This window comes from Monodelphis domestica, chromosome X, assembly GCF_027887165.1.
Source record: "Monodelphis domestica isolate mMonDom1 chromosome X, mMonDom1.pri, whole genome shotgun sequence".
Taxonomy (NCBI): domain Eukaryota; kingdom Metazoa; phylum Chordata; class Mammalia; order Didelphimorphia; family Didelphidae; genus Monodelphis; species Monodelphis domestica.
In genome coordinates this window covers 2,723,056-2,740,048 of record NC_077235.1, presented here as the reverse complement: position 1 = coordinate 2,740,048, position 16,993 = coordinate 2,723,056, and the positions used below count along the sequence as shown (strand labels likewise).

General features: G+C 49.5%; 2 protein-coding genes across 15 annotated transcripts in view; both read right to left on the bottom strand.

Annotated features, from left to right (window-relative positions):
* The window catches only part of OGT (O-linked N-acetylglucosamine (GlcNAc) transferase), a 30,426-nt gene extending 25,562 nt beyond the window's left edge, over nucleotides 1–4,864 (bottom strand). Inside the window, exons 1-2 of the mRNA XM_001362280.4 lie at nucleotides 2,728–4,864; nucleotides 26–176 (exon numbers count right to left, since the gene is read on the bottom strand). Coding sequence (XP_001362317.2) covers nucleotides 26–176; nucleotides 2,728–2,764 — 188 coding nt within the window. The 5' untranslated portion in view covers nucleotides 2,765–4,864. The remainder of the gene's footprint in view (nucleotides 1–25; nucleotides 177–2,727) is intronic.
* A 1,860-nt stretch (nucleotides 4,865–6,724) lies between these two features.
* Nucleotides 6,725–16,993, bottom strand: part of TAF1 (TATA-box binding protein associated factor 1) — a 38,761-nt gene continuing 28,492 nt past the window's right edge. For 11 of the 14 annotated variants that reach the window (XM_016426793.2, XM_016426800.2, XM_016426796.2 and 8 more), the window contains 7 exons: nucleotides 13,055–13,122; nucleotides 12,845–12,961; nucleotides 11,600–11,725; nucleotides 10,891–10,986; nucleotides 10,524–10,662; nucleotides 9,795–9,972; nucleotides 6,725–9,505 (listed from right to left, as the gene is read on the bottom strand). In XM_016426793.2, coding sequence (XP_016282279.2) covers nucleotides 9,196–9,505; nucleotides 9,795–9,972; nucleotides 10,524–10,662; nucleotides 10,891–10,986; nucleotides 11,600–11,725; nucleotides 12,845–12,961; nucleotides 13,055–13,122 — 1,034 coding nt within the window. In that variant the 3' untranslated portion in view covers nucleotides 6,725–9,195. The remainder of the gene's footprint in view (nucleotides 9,506–9,794; nucleotides 9,973–10,523; nucleotides 10,663–10,890; nucleotides 10,987–11,599; nucleotides 11,726–12,844; nucleotides 12,962–13,054; nucleotides 13,123–16,993) is intronic. The other 3 variants (XM_016426799.2, XM_056809497.1, XM_007507586.3) reach the window with 1 other exon arrangement.

Here is a 16,993-nt window from a genome sequence, read left to right as displayed (position 1 = left end):
GAGGGGACAAAGGCAGGTCTCCTACCTGTCCAGTCTGCGACACTGGAAGTGTATAGATGAAAGTAATAAAAGCACACCAGTGTTATCTGGCTCTTGTCGCCATAGCTGCATGCAGTGTCTCTCAGCTGCCTCGAAATCTCCTGCCTGATATTCACGATGAGCCAACTCAGCTAAGCCTTGGAAGGAAAACATACATTTCGTTGGTTCTGGAGAAATACCAAGGGGGAGAGGGGGGCCGCAAAAGAGAGAAAATACCAACCGAAACCTGGACATTTTTAAAAACCAAATGCACTTAGGTCATGCACTGGCATGGAGCCCCAGCTATTTCAGGAGGGCCCTGCACGGGCTTCTATTCTTCACCGATGAAACCAGAAGGTATTAGGGAGACACTGCTGGGCCATACATAAGGTTATTTCTAGGTCCTTTTCTAGAACGGACTCTAGATGCCATTCGATTCCAGGTACCATTTCTAGAGCTTCCTCTAGAACTTGACATCTTCCACATTGGGTTCCAGGAGAAACCAAGCTAAAACCCGTACGGGGTTCACAAATGGATGGAAAAGCGTCTCATGTTGGTTAGAAGAATCTCTGGGGGCAAATTTGCTGATTATTCCTCATAACGCCAAGAACAGACGAACGGACAGACGGACAGACGGATGGACAGAACCCAGCAAGCTTGGTGGGAAAGGGGGAGACAAGCCTTCCAGCCGGCAGCTGACAGATAAGAAAGGCAAACTTGTGGGACTCTTGAGTGTCCTCAGCCTTGAGCCAGGCGCTAAAAAATGGAGCACAAAACATTGAGGAAAGTCCTCCATACTAAAAGGAGAGGAATTGTTGCATGCAACAGACTTCCCTCGGGCAAAGCAGGAGGACACATTGAGGCAGTTTGCCAGATGCTAAGTTTCAACATATAATTATGGTGTTAAAAATTAACTTGGCTTTCTACAGGGCAAAGCCCAATAGAGAGCTCCACAAATGTATCCATGTAACAAGCCTCAACCAATGGCCCACTCCTTTAGAACAAACGAAAGCCTAGCAGGGGCCTGTCCTCCCAGCAATGGGGGAGGAAAAAGGGGGGGGGGGGAAGGGAGGGAGGTGCAGAGTTCGTTCCCGCTTTCTCATCACCTCCATTTTAAGGGGAAAGAAGCTGGGCCTCAAGGTGGTGATCCTATTGGCTAAAGGCTGCAAGGAACTCAATGACAGCTTTCCTGCAAAGCTGGGGGAGGCAAACGTCAGCCAGGAAAGCCAAAAAGAAAGAGCAGCAGGAACAAAGGCTATTCTAACATTGGCGGGACTGGCTTCCTCAAATTGTGCATGTGGAACAAGAAGGGCCCAAATTAAAATACTAAAGCACGGAGGTATTCAAATGATGATGCCCCCAAGAGAGAGAAACTTCTTCCATTGGCCATCCCAATGAATGCAATTCAACCAAGGTGGGAGGGGGTAAGGGACCCAAGAGCCACGCAGGAGCAAATGTCGGGGTCCAGGGCCACTCAAAAGCAATCTGAACTTCTAGCTGATTTTTCCACAAGGAACACACCCGGTTCAAAAGGAGAAAAAGAATGCTCAACTACTGCTCTTGGCTACTGTAGCCATCTCATTGGATCATCTAGCAAAGCCCTAAAGGAAGCCTAAATGCTTAGGGCAGGGGGCATCTAGAGTGCCCCCCTTTAGCAACCAGTTCTCGGACAGGAGCGATCGCAGTGCACAGCAATCAATGGAGGCTAAAGAAACCCAACTGGGCAGCGTTCCAAATACCAGCCCTCCAGACCAAGGCGCCGGCCCAGGAAAGCACTGGGCTCGCTCAAAGACCCAAAAGGTCCCAGTCCTGCATAGCAGAGCTCCCAGCGGAAGTCAGGCAGCCAGCTCGGGGGGACAGCGAGCCACTTTCCAGCGGCTTTACAGACTGTTCGCAGGCGGCCCGAAAGTTCAAGTGCGTGCGAAGCGCAGACAAGGAGTAAGAAGGAAAGTGAAAACTGACACGTTCGTTCGCAAAGAGACCCCCAAGGCAGCGAAGGGAGTAAAACGCCTGAGGCTACTGAGCCCGAAATGGGCAACAAGGCCAGGGTGTGGCCCTCAGGCTGGCCAGAGCTAGCCAGAAAAGGGGGGGGGGGTGCGCGCAAGTTCGGGACCCCAACAGCTCACCCTCTCGGGTGGGAAAGGTAGAGCTTCGGGGTGGGGAAGGGGGGGGGGGCTACCCTTGGAAATTTCCAACTCATTCCTCGGCCCGGGACATCTGTACAGAGTAGAGGCGCAAGTCCCTGCTGACCGCGCCAGTCACCCAACCACGGGAAGCCAGGGGGAGGGGGGGGGCCAAGGGCAGAGCGCTGCGCCGGGGCTCCCCGAGAGCCGACTTCAAATCCCACACTTGCTAGTTAGCTGTGGGACCCTGGGCAAATCACTTCCCCGGGACCTGCCTCAGTTTCCTCCTCTGTGTCCCGAGGGCGTATCCTCGATTGCATCTAAGCTCCTTCTATCCCCGATTCGCTATCCCCGGGGGGGAATGATGGCTGCCCCCAGTGGAGGTGGAACGCAGCAGAAGCAGGGGGAGGGGGCGCCCCTAAGGATCGGAGACTCGAGTGTCCCTCCCCCGCTCGCTTGGATCACCCCACAGGCGTAAGGGAAGCAAGACTAACAAGGCGGGATCTGGGGGAGCAGCTGTGCCGCCTCGGTGCCCAGGGCAGTGCAAAACAGCCCACGGGCACCGGGCGGACGGCCGCCTAGGTACCTGTGCTGTCGGCCACGTTGCCCACCGAAGACGCCATCGGGAGCCTCCTAAGGGAGGGCGGGCCAGGGGGAGCCCCGCGCCGCCGCGTCCCGCCGCCGCCGGGGTCGCCTCCGAAGCTGGCGACACGGACGGACCGGACCAGAGGCGAGCAGTAGTGCCGGCTGGCTGAATTGGCCGGAACGGTTTCGACAGCAGCAGAAGCGACGCTGACAAAGCTCTGCAGGGCGGCGCGAGGTCGACTTCCCTCCCCAGCTCTAGGCTCTTGAAATGGCGGCGGTGGCGGCGGCTCCCTGCCCAAGACAACACCAGCCGGAACTACTTCCCGCTATAATCGAGTCCCTAGGCGGAGGAGGTGGCGCGAGGCCACCAAGTAATTACAATGAAGGGGGAAGTACGCACTGTATGTAGTCTTCCGCGGACGGGGAGGGGGTGGGGTGGGGGTGGGCATTGCGACAAACAGGAGCTGGGGCCGGGGCGCATGCGTGCCGCTCGGGCAGCCCCCATCCGGAGCCCGCGCCCAACCCTTCTCTGGCTTCTGGAGCTGGCCGGACACGCCGCGGCGCAAGTTAGCGGCTAGGGAGGGTAGTGGGGAAGAAGAGAGGGCGGGCCGTTCGTGACGGGCCGGGGGTCTACATGGCTTAGGAAAGCGAGCTTTAGTCGACCTCTCCCTCTCCCCCGCCCCCTTCAGCGCTGTCCAGGGCTTAGTCATCTGCCACCTGCCCGATGCCAGTACTGGCCCTGGACCGCGAGAAGCCGCGCGGGGGCGGGAGCGAAGCAGAGAGCGGCACGGGAAGGTCGACCTACCGGGAGCCGCGGGAAAGTCACTGGCCCCGCCCTTGGCCCGGCCTGCAGGACCATCTACCCCCCACGCTCCTGGTCCCCGACCAGGGGATGACCCCGGAGCCCAGCTACCTGCCTGGCCCAAGAAGTGGGAAACTCACCGGTGCCACCCAGACTGCCAAGTTAGGGTGCATTGTGGGAAGAAAGAAGGGAAGTAGGGCTCCTTTTGGCCTGGATGATCAGAGATGGCTTCAGGGAGAATTGAGAAGGCACAAAGGACCCAGAGTTAGAATCTATTGAGAAGTGGCTCGGAGGAATGGGAAGTAAGGCCGGCTAAATAACGGTGAGGCAGATGGGTGACCTTGAAAGACTTTTTAAGTGGAGATTGGGACACCGGCTAGAAGCCATGCCTTGTGTCTGGCAATGAATGTGATAGAAGGAATGAAGTGATAGAAACCCAAACTACCGTGCTGGCAGGGGAAATGGAAAGAAAAAAACAGATGAGAGGGACATTTCCTGGGAAGATTCCAGAAGAATGGAGGCAGGAGAGTGTACTATCACTGGAGCCAAGGTAGCAAGGAACAAGTTTCGAGATGATGGCACATGCTGTTGTTATCCAGAGGTCAAGGAGGATGGAGCCAGTCATCGGGGACCTTCAGGAATTCCATTAGAATGGACAAAAGCCATGGCCTGCTCCCAGAGCACCAGCTTCAAGCAAAAGCCCCACCCTTTCCTATACTCCCAATTCTAGGCACCCTTGCGGAACAGTGTGCATTTTTCTATCCCTTCTCAGCTGGGCTTGAGAACTGTAGCATCTGTATTAACCCAGATCTGTGCCCACGTCTTGAGAAAGCGTGCTGAGAGACAAGAATGTCTTGTACAGAAGATTCCTGAAATGGTGATGGGCTTCCTTTCAAGGAATACATTCTAGCATGTGTTCTGAAAGAGAATCTAAGGCTATCAGCTCCCCATAAAAGAGACAAACCACCTGAAGGAGAGTTCAAGCTAGCATCGATATCCCATATGAAGTAAGAAGGGTCTGGGCATTAAATGCCACATACAAGGCGTCCTGTCCTCAAAAAACCTGGGGTCTAATCTAGGCCACCTCCTCAGCTAGGGGGTCTCATTGAATATCCAGTCACATCACACCTCCCAGAATATAGAGGCTTCTGGGTAAAAACTGCCGGTCATAACATTTCAGACCACCTTTGCTCACCTCGGAGTAGAGGAGGAGGCCCACTTTTAAAATAGCTGCTTTGGGTTTTCTGCCTCACAGTGATTACTGATTCTTTTTTTGAAATTTTCCTTGTACTAACACCAAATTTCAAGAACCATCTAGAAATAAAGATCTCCCTTACTGTTGCCGTCTCTTTAAACGTTTGTTCATTTGCTCTCAGTCAGGACCCATTTGGGGGCTTCTTGGTAAAGAGCCTTTGCCGAGCGCTTTGCCATTTCCTTCCCCAGCTCTCCAGGCTCACACACAGCACCAGTAAGTAAGTGTCTGAGGCTGGAATCTGAACTGGAGAAGATGAGCCTTCCTGACTCCAGGAGAGAGCTCAGAAGTCAGCTGTGGTCCCCGTCACACTCAACAGTTCAGAGTTGGTGAAGCTGGAAGGAAGGGCTTCAGAGTTCATCTCATGCAATTGCTCACTTTACAGATGAGGAAACTTACTAGGCCCTGGTCACACATGCTGGGAGATGCCAGGTCCCTCTCTGGAGAAACCCCGCAAGGAATCACAGGGGTGTTCCTCTGCCAGTTTCACTTGGTGAGAAGCCTTCACAGGAATCTCTCTGCATTGGCCAGGGACTGAGTGCAGAAATAGCGACGAGAACAGAAGAGGGCCTCGTGATCAGACATGAGACTGTGGCCCACAGAAATGAAAGTGCTGCTGCCACAGCAACTAAGGCCAGCCCTTTAGGTATGTGGTCACATACCTCCAGTTGTGCTCAGACCCACTGCACAAAAATGAAGAGGTGGAGCCTATGCCTTCTCATGGGCCTGACCCCTGCTTCATTGAGCTAGCTTAGCTCCAAACCAGCATGACCACCCCCCCCAAAAAAGCCCCTCTAGGCCTGGGGCTGCCCGCTGAAGATAAAGCCAAGGGAAACCAGCATCTTGCTTAGCAGCCTGGGAGCTGCCATTTGGGTAATTGTTCCCAAGGTCAGTCCTTAGCTACCTGCTGCTGGCTCTTTGGGAAGGCCCCTAGGGCTGCTTTCTTCACAGAAACCAACTCCCCATGCCATGCTGCCTCTCATCCTTTTGGTTCTGCTGTTGGGGGAAGGGCAGGTGCTCACGCTATAAACCATCGCTTCCATGCAGATGGCTCCCCAGGCAGGATGGATTGCCAAGCTCCATAGCCTCTTCTCCAACAGCTTAAAAAACACCCCCACCTCCATGTCGCAGCAGCACTGAGTCCCAAACTGTTGGATTTAGCCACAGTGCTAACACGCATGCAAAGCCAGCTTGGAAGGCTTTGACAAGCGAGTGGGAGTTGAGGAAGTGAAAATGATGAGTCCACACAGCTCTGCCTCAATCCCCAGAAGCGAATGTGTGTGCTACATCTGTCAAGGTGAACTAGCAAGGCCCTTGTAAGTCAGGAGGTACAATGGCCTCATTTTACAGATGAATAAACCGAGCCCCAGAGAGGGTAACCTGCTAAAGATAGTAATGGCAAAACCAGGATTCAAACCCAGCACACACTTCCTACCTGTGTGATCCCTGGCAAGTCATTGATCAAGAACCTAGTGAACTGGAGCGTGCCATCAGAATGGTGATTCTCCCTGGGAACCGTGACTCAATGTAAGAGCATGGGGTGGGAGGAAACCAAAGGATGGAGCTATTTACTTGTCTCCCATCCTCTCCTCCAGCTCTCCATAGGCATGGGGCTGTGATTGGGCTCTGAGCAGGGGACAGGAGAATCAGTGTGTGCCTACGCACTGCCCCCCTCCTAAACGCTGCCAAGGAGCAGAGCTCCAAATTTACTGCTGCTTTGTTTTTGCAGATCTGCCATCAGGAATGTTTGTTGAGAACCCACAGTGTCCAGCCACGTGTTCGTCACAAGATGAAATGGCACAAGTTGTCCTATCTCTGAAAAGCTGCCATTTAGGGAGACAACACCCACAGTAAATGAAGAACTAGAGCAACTGACTGCTTAGCACTGGGCCCACCAGGGGAAATGCACGCAGAATATAGATGCAACTCAAAGTCAGGCTTCAATCCAGTTGAGCAATTTTATTTTTTTATTAAGCATTTGTTATGATAAGACCGAGTCTCAGGGAAATGACAATTCATTAGGGGAGAAAAGACATACACAAATAGCTTCAGTACAAAAGAAAAGATGCTGAGTGCATCAAGGTGGGAGGAGAAACAACACAGAGTGGGTTGCATCTGAATGGGGAGGGCGAAGGAAGAAGCATTTATATAGCACCTACTATGTACCAGGCACTGTGCTAAGTGCTTGTTACAGATGTGATCCCATTTGATTGGAATCAGACCTGGACTGAGGAACAAGGTTTCTTTTTTTAAATTCAGATCTCTTTTCTTGGCTAAGGAGTCAGGTTTCACTAGGCAGAACCTGGGGTAGGTCTAGTTCGCTTTCAGTGCGTACTGTGACCTCAAACTCAAGCAGAACACAGAGACCCTTTTGGAGTGGCTGGTCTAGATTTGATCCACTCTTCTCAAGCCCCAATCTCCCCCCCACCCCCCAGTCCAACCTCAGCAGCCCATCAGTACAAAGAGACAAGGCCACCTAGCCTACAGCAGCAGTTAGCTCCTTCTCATAGAGTTGGCCAGATGATCTTTTTTGCGGGGGGGAGGGGGGTGAAGGAATTATATAAGATAGTCAAATGTGAAATCTTCCTAGTCATACTCCTAACTTCAGGATGACTTTTACTGCTAAGTATGTATTTTTAAACTGGATGCATTCCAAGCCCATATGAGGGGAAGTAGTATGAGAACTGGCAGATTGGAACCCAGCTGGAAGAGACCTTCAGTACTGGGGTAAGTGTAAAAGTTGCTGGTAGTCAACAGCGAGCAACATAATTGGAGCTGAAAGGATGTCAGCTGTGGATAGACAGGACAGATTGGAAAAGCAAGACAGAAGACAAGTTAGGAAGGTAGGAGAGCATCCCAGGTGACCGACTGGTGATGGGGGCTGGGACTAGGGCAGCACAAGGGGCTGAAAAGGAGGGGCCAGTTTTCTTGGAGAGAGCAGAGATACAAAATTTAACAACTTGATGAGAAGAGACCAAGATAAGAAGTTTGGATCCTTAGTGATAAGAATGATGGTCTGAGGAGAGAAGATTACTTTTGTTTTGTTTTGGCTGTGTATACAAGCAATTATTCCAGGCACAAACTCTCATAGTTCTGGCCTAGACCTAGGACTGGAACTCTTAAGAGATCCAGAGTCCAGACCTATCAAGAAGCAAAGAAAACCTCACACAGATCAGCCTGTGGATTAGCTGGAAATACTGGCCCCTTCCCAGTAGGGCAACATGTTGGAGCTTCAGGTGACAATTGTTGGCTTGGGTCTGCAGCAAGCAGATAGAACGGCAGGTGAAGCTATGGGAAGGTACAGGATTGCCGCAGGAGAGTCTGCTGAAGAGAGTAAATAGCAGGAGTCCGAGGACAAAAGCCTCGAAAAGCATCCTCTGATTGAGGGAGCTCCAAAAGGAGAAAGAGGGAAAGACAAAATACCATGTCGCTAAAGTCAAGGGAGGTACGAGTGGTCAGCATTGACGACTGGAGAGGAGGCATGAGAACAAGCCAATGGATTAGCCAAAAGGAGCACTGTCAACCTTCAGGCCAACAGCCAGAAGCCAGGTAGGTATCTCAGAAGTGAGCGTAGGGAAGGAGGTAAGATGGTAGCAGAGTCAAGGGAAGAGGTTTGGGGGGGGGGGGGGGGGGGGGCGGGGCTGAAGTCCAAGAGCTGCAGGGAGAGAGAGATGTGAGACAGGGTGGTGGACGATGGGTGAGATGAGGTCCAGAACAGGACAAAGGGGAACTGGACAGAGGGCAGGCGTACGTGATATATATCACAAGGAGGAGAAGAGACTCAAGTGAAGCTCCAGAAGTTTGCAGCTGTGAGGAAACGCAGGAAAGAAAGGAATGTGAGATAGCTCCTCAGTACAAAAAGCCAAGATGGTCCTGCTGAGATGAGAATAAGGGGCTGTTTAGGAAGGGATGGACCAAGATTGGGGCTGTGGAAGAGTGAAGAAAGTCTGGATCAGCCATTTGAGGAAAGGCATATCAGGATTCAAAAGGAAGTGAAGAAAAGGCTAGCCACACAGCAATGGTCTCTATGCCCCAAGCCTTGCCTTGGTCTGAGGCAAGGGCTAAGTTGGAACAAGGGGTAAGAGGGCACAGGAAGCTTGGATCTTTTGTGGTAAGGGGCAAAAGTGCCAAAAGCAAGGTGCCCTTTTACGAAATGTTCCCCCTTGCAAGGGGAAAGGAAGAAATGAAGCCAGAGGAGGAAAGGAAGCTCAAGACAGGATGCTGAGGGATTTTTTGAAAAATCAGATGATGATGTCCAACCCAGTAAGGTCAGGAAGAAAGATTTATTATTGCTTATGAATAATTTAAAAATAAAAAACTCAACTGTGTTCACCTCATGGCTCAATCAGACACTGTACACAATATATACATAATCGGGGGAAGGTAAAATGTCAAAGAGGGCCTAAGGAAGAACCTCATTCATCAGAGTCCAAATCACTGTCTGCAGCAATTGAGTGGCAGTCCTCACTGTCATCCTCATCCTCCGACAGCCGGACTTGGCTGAGGACACTGGGCCCCCCACGCTGTTCTTCTTCTTCTTCCTCGTCCTCCTCGTCCTCCTCGTCCTCCTCCTCGTCCTCCTCCTCCTGCTCCTCCTCCTCCTCCTCTTCCTCCTCTTCCTCCTCCTCCTCCTCCTCCTCCTCTGAGACATCATATCCACCTATACTGCTAAAGCTTGTATCTCGAGTATTTGATTTGGGGTCAGGCTCCTCATAGCTCCCATAACTGAGGAGATAAAGTCAGACACCCATCTAAGTCCTGGAACCCAGGGGATGCCCTCACACTTCCCACCCTCCAAGCAGCAAAGTGCCCTTCCCTGGAGGCCCCAAATGCCAGGCCTGACCACGAGTGCTGCCCTGCTCTCCAGAAGCCATTTGTAATAACTATCTGGAGATCTCACAGACAAGCTTAGCTAGAAGAGATCCCCTTTTCTGCCACTCTGGCAAAATCAGAGCGTGTAGCCATGCCCCTGGACCCCTCCTTGCTCTGCCTGCCTCCGGCTGATGCCCATTACCTGATGTTGCTGTCCTCCATCCCGTGAGATGTCTCAGCAGTATCTCCCTCATAGGACATCATGCTCTCATCATTGTCCATGCCCATTCTTGTGTTCTCTTGGAGCATGTGGGGCTGTTTGGGCCTCATTCCACCAGACTCCATGTCAGAATCACTGCCACTCTCACTCAGCTGGATAGCTGGACAAATAGGAAGGTAGCGGTTCACTGACCCATACCTACCCTAACCCATTTCCCAGATGGCCTCTGAGCCTGTAAAACAATTGTTTGAGGCTAACTTGTTTGCATTTCTTCCCTCAGGGCTCATGGGAACACAAGTGTAGGATGTGAAGTTTCAAAATTGGAGTTGAATTTCTTTTCTTTCCCCCAATAAATGGTCCATCTCTATCTGTTTCACCTTCATTAGCCATAATTCACCTGTACCTAATATAGCATTTCCTATTTTTAAAATGTCATTTTCCCTTAATCCCTTTGTCATACTGAGCACGGTACAGACCTCTCAGCCCTGGCCAATATTCCAACTGGACTTATCTGGCCAGCCTCCCCCCTGCCCCCATACTCAGCACCTTCTCCAGACAGCTGCAAGATATCTGATTATGCAGGACTGTGTTGAACAACAAGATCATAAGGAAGAGAGCTGATGTCTGGGAAGGCTTTGAGCAGAGTGAGTAGCTTTCAACATGGCCACGAGGTTGCCAAGGTGAGCCAGATGGCAAAAGACTAAGACTTACAGGAAAAAGGGTTATCTCCTTCGTCATCACTCCCAGCATCTTCCTCCTCATCCTCCACATCAGACATAAGCAAATCTTCATACAAGACACTAGACTGAGGCTGTTGTGCAGATCCCTCCTCTTCATCTGCATCTTCTTCCTACATCCCACAGATAGGCAAAAAGATTCTCACTGAGAGACGCAGTAAGTCACAGACCAGAAGCCCCCTCCAAAGCGTTTTCGAGAGCTTCACTTCTTTAGCTGACTACTCTGTTATCTGAACTGGGGTTCAGATTTGGCTCACAGCTATATCGCCTTGGAGACTGGCCTGCCCTGCCTCCTATCCTAAAGACACAAGCAGTCAGAGGCTATCTAGAAGCATACTCACTGGGGCTGGAGTCTTATGTTTCCCATCCTCCTCTTCAAACCTTTCAATATCTACATCAGAGTCTTCCTTGCCCAGCCTACCTCGGCCCTGGTCCATCTGAATAAGGAAGACAAAGGGCACACCACTGAGTAGAATGCCAGCAGAAGGAGTGGTCACCCAGACCAAGTGCCCCATCAAAGAATAACCAGCCACGCCCACTACTAGTAGGGATAGGCTCTGGGGACTTTGCCCTGAGAGTTCCTTCTCCAGGATAGATCCCCGAGGCCAGAGTAAGACTCCAGAACACACAAGGGTCCCTACTCCATTCTGCCTTCTTCTTTCTCCAAAATGTGAGGGAGAACTTTCTTTTATCATCATAAGCTTGCTTTATCCAGCTCAAGCCAAATGAGCACAGAGACCTCCTGGGCTTCTCGTCCCTTTCACTGTGGACCCCTGCAGAAAGCTAGAAGAATTCTTGGCCTGCTGCCACCTAGAGAACATTTTTTTGGTCAGCTCCCGAAATGAGTTGGGTCTTTCCCAAGATCTGTTCTTCCCTAAGAAAGAAGTCAGTCTATAGTATTTCCTTTGAGCAGCCCCCCACCAGCTTCCCCTGACAGCCACTTTTCGCATACCCATACAGTTACCTACAGTTCTGCTGTGGTGTCCATTTGGGACCTCCATTTCTCTACTCATGGCTAAGAACCCATTTCGGGAGGGCAACAGCTCTCACCTGTACCCCCCTCTTCTCTGGGGTAGTAGTTGGTGTGTCCATGGCAGACATATTGCTTTCATCTTGGTAGACCGAGGCATCTCGAGACATACTAAGGGATGTGTTCGTATCATACAAATCAGGAGGCTGTGGTACAAAACATATTTCCATAGGATCACCTTAAGAAGGGAGTAGAAAAAGTTTCGAGGATGTGCCATTAAGAGCATTCTGAGAAGAAAAAGGCCCAGCAGCCTGATCCTGAAGGGAATCAAGGTAAAAAAAGAAAGCCAGGTTTGGAGGGACTTAGAACCCTGCCAAGACTGTGAGCCCATTCTCACAGTGGGGCATATGAGGCATGCCCCAAATGGGCAGTGTCAGGGCTCTTCATTTTTCTCCTTGGCCTCATCTACCCCTTAGCGGCCTACAAGGCCAATGGTAACTTCTGTGATTGCTTTGGAGATGAAGACAATTTGGAGAAGGCATCTCAACACAAACAAGAGTAGAAAGAACAGTTTGCAGCCTCTTTTCTGTGGTACCCAAAAATATGGGGTCAGGGAAACTCGAAGAAAAAGAGGAAAAAATCATTCCTGATGGGGTTTGGAAAGAGTGACCCCAAAGAAGACAAAGGTCCTGAAAAGATTTGTTTTGGAAATATAATCAAGGATCAGCATAAACAAGTAAAGCCAGTAGAACGAAGCCTCTAGCCACTGGCTAAAACTGAAAAGAATTCTCTGACTGACTCCAGAAAGAGCCAGCATCACTCTGCTAATTCCTCCCCTCCAAGTGTGCCAGCCTCCTACCATTACAGCTTAGCTAAGTATAGCCAAGGAGTAAAAAGCCCATTCTCTGAGAAGGGGGAGAGGCAGCCCGGAGAACAAGAAGGCCCAAGAGCTACAGCCACCAGACTCTTCTGCTCAATAAAAGCCTTGAAGAAAATCCTCACAGGGCACACCAGGAAATAAGCCAGGCTAGGAACAAAAAAGAACCAGAGACTCTTGAGGGAGTAAGTCTGTCAGAAGAACAGGTGGCTCTTGGCCACAGCAGCCCCCAACAGCACATGTCAAAAAAGGCCTCTTCTAAATTCAGCAAGATCACCAGCAACCAGAGCGCTTACTTAGCTTGGCCTTGGAGACAAGAAAACTTCCAGGGGCGTGCATGCAGGGAAGGGATTGAGGGATGGAGTACACGGGACAATCAGAATCCAGTGCTCCTCCCAATTTGCTGAAACAAGAAAATTTGCACAGTGCCTTCCTGGTCCGCACTCACCTGGGGAGTATAAGGCCCTGGGGTCATTGGGTCTAAGCTTTCCAAGTCAGCCTCTTCCAAAGCTGCTTCCTTAGCAGTACAGATGTCTTTCTCAAGCTGAGTCAGATGTTCATCGTACTAGAAAACCAACCAAAATGTCATCATGTAGCCCAGGAATGGAAAACATTTTTTTCCAAGCTGGGCCCAAGGGAAGCACATCTTGCCACCTACCTCAGAAAGAGTCTGATGACAAATGTTCACGATCTCCTGAGCAGTTTTGGTGTACTGACTATCTGAACCTAGAACAAAAACAGAAAAAGTCATAACCTTGGATGCTGCTGTCACTCCTGTAGTTCTCCATGCTGTCATTTCACTGTCATCTTAGGAGCACTTTGCTGATCTTGGACAAGTCACTAGTCCTCTCAGGGCCTCAGCCTCCTGCTCTGCAAAAGAAGTACCTCCGAGGCCCTCTCAGAGATTCACTGTCACGTGTCCTTTGGAGCTCTGCCCCAACACAAGCTGCCTGTCCCAAACCCAAATAACAGAGGGCAATGCCACCAGTCCCAAGTCGGTGATGCCCCAGTGCCCATAGAGCCAGAATCAAAAGTTAGAACATCACGTCTACCAGGAACACTCCACCTGTGAGAAGAGAAGCTTAACAATGCAGGCATCTGGAGAGTCCTTATCTCTTGTGGCCTTAGGTCATTCTCCCAGGGGGCCCTCCAAAATATGGAGGGTAAGAGACACCATTTCCTAGGGACACTGGCAGACCACAGCAGTCAACAACAGGGGCTTCCTTTGCCAGGTCAGGGTTCTCTTGAAAGGGCCAGCGAGGCCAAAAGGCTCTTCTCTACTACTTGGGTCAAAGCCAAAGAGGGAAAGAACAAAGAAGTGTTGGCTGGGGATGACCAGGGAAATACACTCAACTTCATGACACTGAACAGATCTCAATCTCTCAGCCGCTCAAGGCCCTCATTTCTAACATGCGAATGTGTAGATATATACTGAAGTAGCAAGGAGGGACTAATATCCCTGCACCTGAGATATTGTAGCAAAGCTACAGATGAACATACATGAGCCCCCAACTTCCCTCCCTCTTTCTTGCTCTCATTAAGCCAGGGCCTAAAGCAACTCCAAACAGCTTACTGAAGAAATGGAAAGTGGTCCTCCCTAAGAAGTAGCCTTGTCCAGGTCAAATAAAGCTCTGGCAGAAGTTCTAAGAAGCTGGGCTCAGTCAGAACTGGAAGCCATTCCTGTTGTCGTCTCTAAGTTTCCCTCAATAGCAATGTCACTAGAAAAACAGGCAGTTCCATGCTTAGTGTTTCCAGTTAGAGAAACAGTCAAACCTTATGAATAAGTGATCTGGAAAGCTTAGCAGGGCTGCACCAAGTTTGAGCCTAAACTGGATTATATGATCAAGGAGAAAAAGGTGATTTCCTACCTGGGAGAGAAGCAGATCAGAGATTAACCCCCAAATCCTGCTCTAACGACACTGTTCCCAGGAAACTTCAGGAATTCCAGTGCTGATGAATTGAGGGGGTTTGTCAAGTCCCTTATCTAATCATCAGCCTTAGTTATTTATTCTCACATCAATCCAATAACAAGAATCACTCCTCTAACAGCTAAGCCAATTAACCTCAATTAGAGGCAACAAAGTGATGTGATGAATGGAGCACAGGTCTAGTCTGGAAGACCCCAGCACCAACCCTGCCTCAGAAACTTCCTACTAGTGTGACTTCCTCAACCTGTTTCCTCATCTATAAAATGAGGATAATAGCACAGGCTTCACAGAGTTGTGAGAACTAAGTAAGATATGTAAAGTACTTTGCAAACCTTAATGCACCGTTTATTAACTTATTCCTCTTCTTCCTCCCACTGTGCCAAAACAAAAATGGATTAACACGTAAAATGGTGTGGCAGAAATATATTTGCTGACATTCGTCGTGTAAATCTCTTTAAAGGCTATTTTTATGGAGCTGCCACATGGCCTGTTTCAGTGCTTTGGTAAGAAATCTACCCAGCCAATTCCTGCAGAAATTAAAGCTGGTAAGTCCTTAAAAAAGGCAATCAAGTGATTGGAGAGACTGGGAAAAAGGAAGAGACATTGTGTTGCCTCTAAGGTCTTTGGGTATTACGTAGTATGCAGGTCAGGCACAAATATCCCAGAATCCCAAATGAAGAGAACAAGGACTCCTGAACAAAAGTTAAAAGAACAAATCTGGAACTGGGGAATAGCTCACTCAAACCTGGGAAGAGGGTGTAGAATCTACACTTTGATGAGCATCACGTTATCCGTATCCATTTGTTGGGGCCCTCATTTAGAAATGGATTCCTACTGAATAGAAACCATACGATGAGGGGAATCACTTCTCAGCAGTACTAGTTCACTAAAAAGAGAAAATCGGTCGAAGGCTGGTCTGTTTCAGACCCAACCCAACTCAAGTCAACGGGTTTTTTTTGTTTGAGACCACATAACGCAGTCTCACGTAGCAGATGCACCCCCGCCCCCAGCAAAACCACCATTATTACAATGCTCCAGTGTGCCTTAAATACCATATTAACCAATAAACTAAACTTGATTACCTACTCATCTTCCTTCATAACATTTCAAAGAAATCACTGGGCCTCAGAATCTTCAGATTCGTCAAATTCAATAGTCTACCAGCTCGCTGGGCAGCAAATGAGGGGCAAGTGGAACCATGCATCATTTAGGTTTACCTCTCAATTTTGGTGAGAGTGAGAGAGCGAGAGACACAGACAGAGACAGAGAAGTCAAGGGAAGGGAAGGGCTGGTTTTAAGTTTTGTCTGGGTCACCATGGGCAGGCCACTTAACCTTCTAAGTCAACTCCCTAAAGCGAAATGGTACCAAATGAAATGCCCATTTAAAATGGTAGTTGGTATTTGGCATTTTCCCTGAAAGGGATGAAATCAGATCAGAACCATTGTTTTTCAAGCTGCTGCTGAGCTCTATATGCCGAGTGACTGGGTTTTTAAACAAATGTAGTCACCTTTCATTTTTCTTGGCACAAAATAACATGAAGTGGCTTTTTTGGCAAGATGGGCCTTTTGACTGCAACACTGTATTTCATTTGGATAACGGTGAATTTGCTCCAAGTCTGAGCGGGGTTGTAAATCTCCATTCACGGTTCACATACTAGGGAGGGCACTATCAGAAAGGATGTTACATTGTTGGAGATGATACATTTTAGCTCTTAAGAGCAAGTTGCTATCTCGAATCCTTCTGTGGGAAATGTAGATACTTGTGCCTAATCTGTGAATGAAGAAAGAGGAAAGCAATGGGATACAATGGATCAAGTAGCTGGTTTGAAGTCAAATCCCACTTCTGCCACTTGCTCCCTTGGCTAACATTCCTTTCGCCTCATCAGGAAAATGAAGAGACTGGACTAGACGATGTCTAAGGTCCCTCGTAGAGATTTTCAGAGATTACGTGATGATTTAGAGCAAAACAAGAAGTTGCAGTACCACTCCATTGCTTTCCACTACAATTCGTTTGATGTCTAGCCTTTAATTGGCTTCATAATGAATTCTCAGAGCTGTGGGAGGCCATTAGAGAAGCAGAGAGGCCAGAAGCATTCCTCTAGTCTCTTCCCCTTCGAAGGTAAACACTCGGTGATAGGCCTGCTGAAATGTTCACTGATACAAGTGATAACACTTCACAGACCTCAGTGAACAAGTACTAAGTAATGTCTTATTTCTTCATGAAGGCTGGACTCCTGAGCCTCTTGGTGGCACGGAGGAGACCTTAGGTCCTCAAAGGGCCTGACAGCAGAGGCCTAACCAGTGAGGTATGTCTGAAGACCAGTCTAGTGTAGGATGGAGTGGCCCATCGCCAACAATTGGCTATATGGCAGGGATGGGTTTTTTTTCCAAACTAATAAAATCATCTACTGAGACCGTAATAAGGAAAGCAGTCAAATGGAATAGTGTACACAGTGATGGACTTGAAGGGAAGAAAACCCAAGTCTGAATCCTGCCTCAGATATTTCCTAGCAAGTCACTCAAACTCTGTGTCTCAGTTTCCATATCTGTAAAATCAAGAGACCAGCACCAGTTTCAAATGAGATAATGCATAATGTACAGCATGAGTTTTGTGTTAGCAGGGACAGGAGAGGGTGCTCACTGGTGAAGTCACAGATATTCAGAACCAA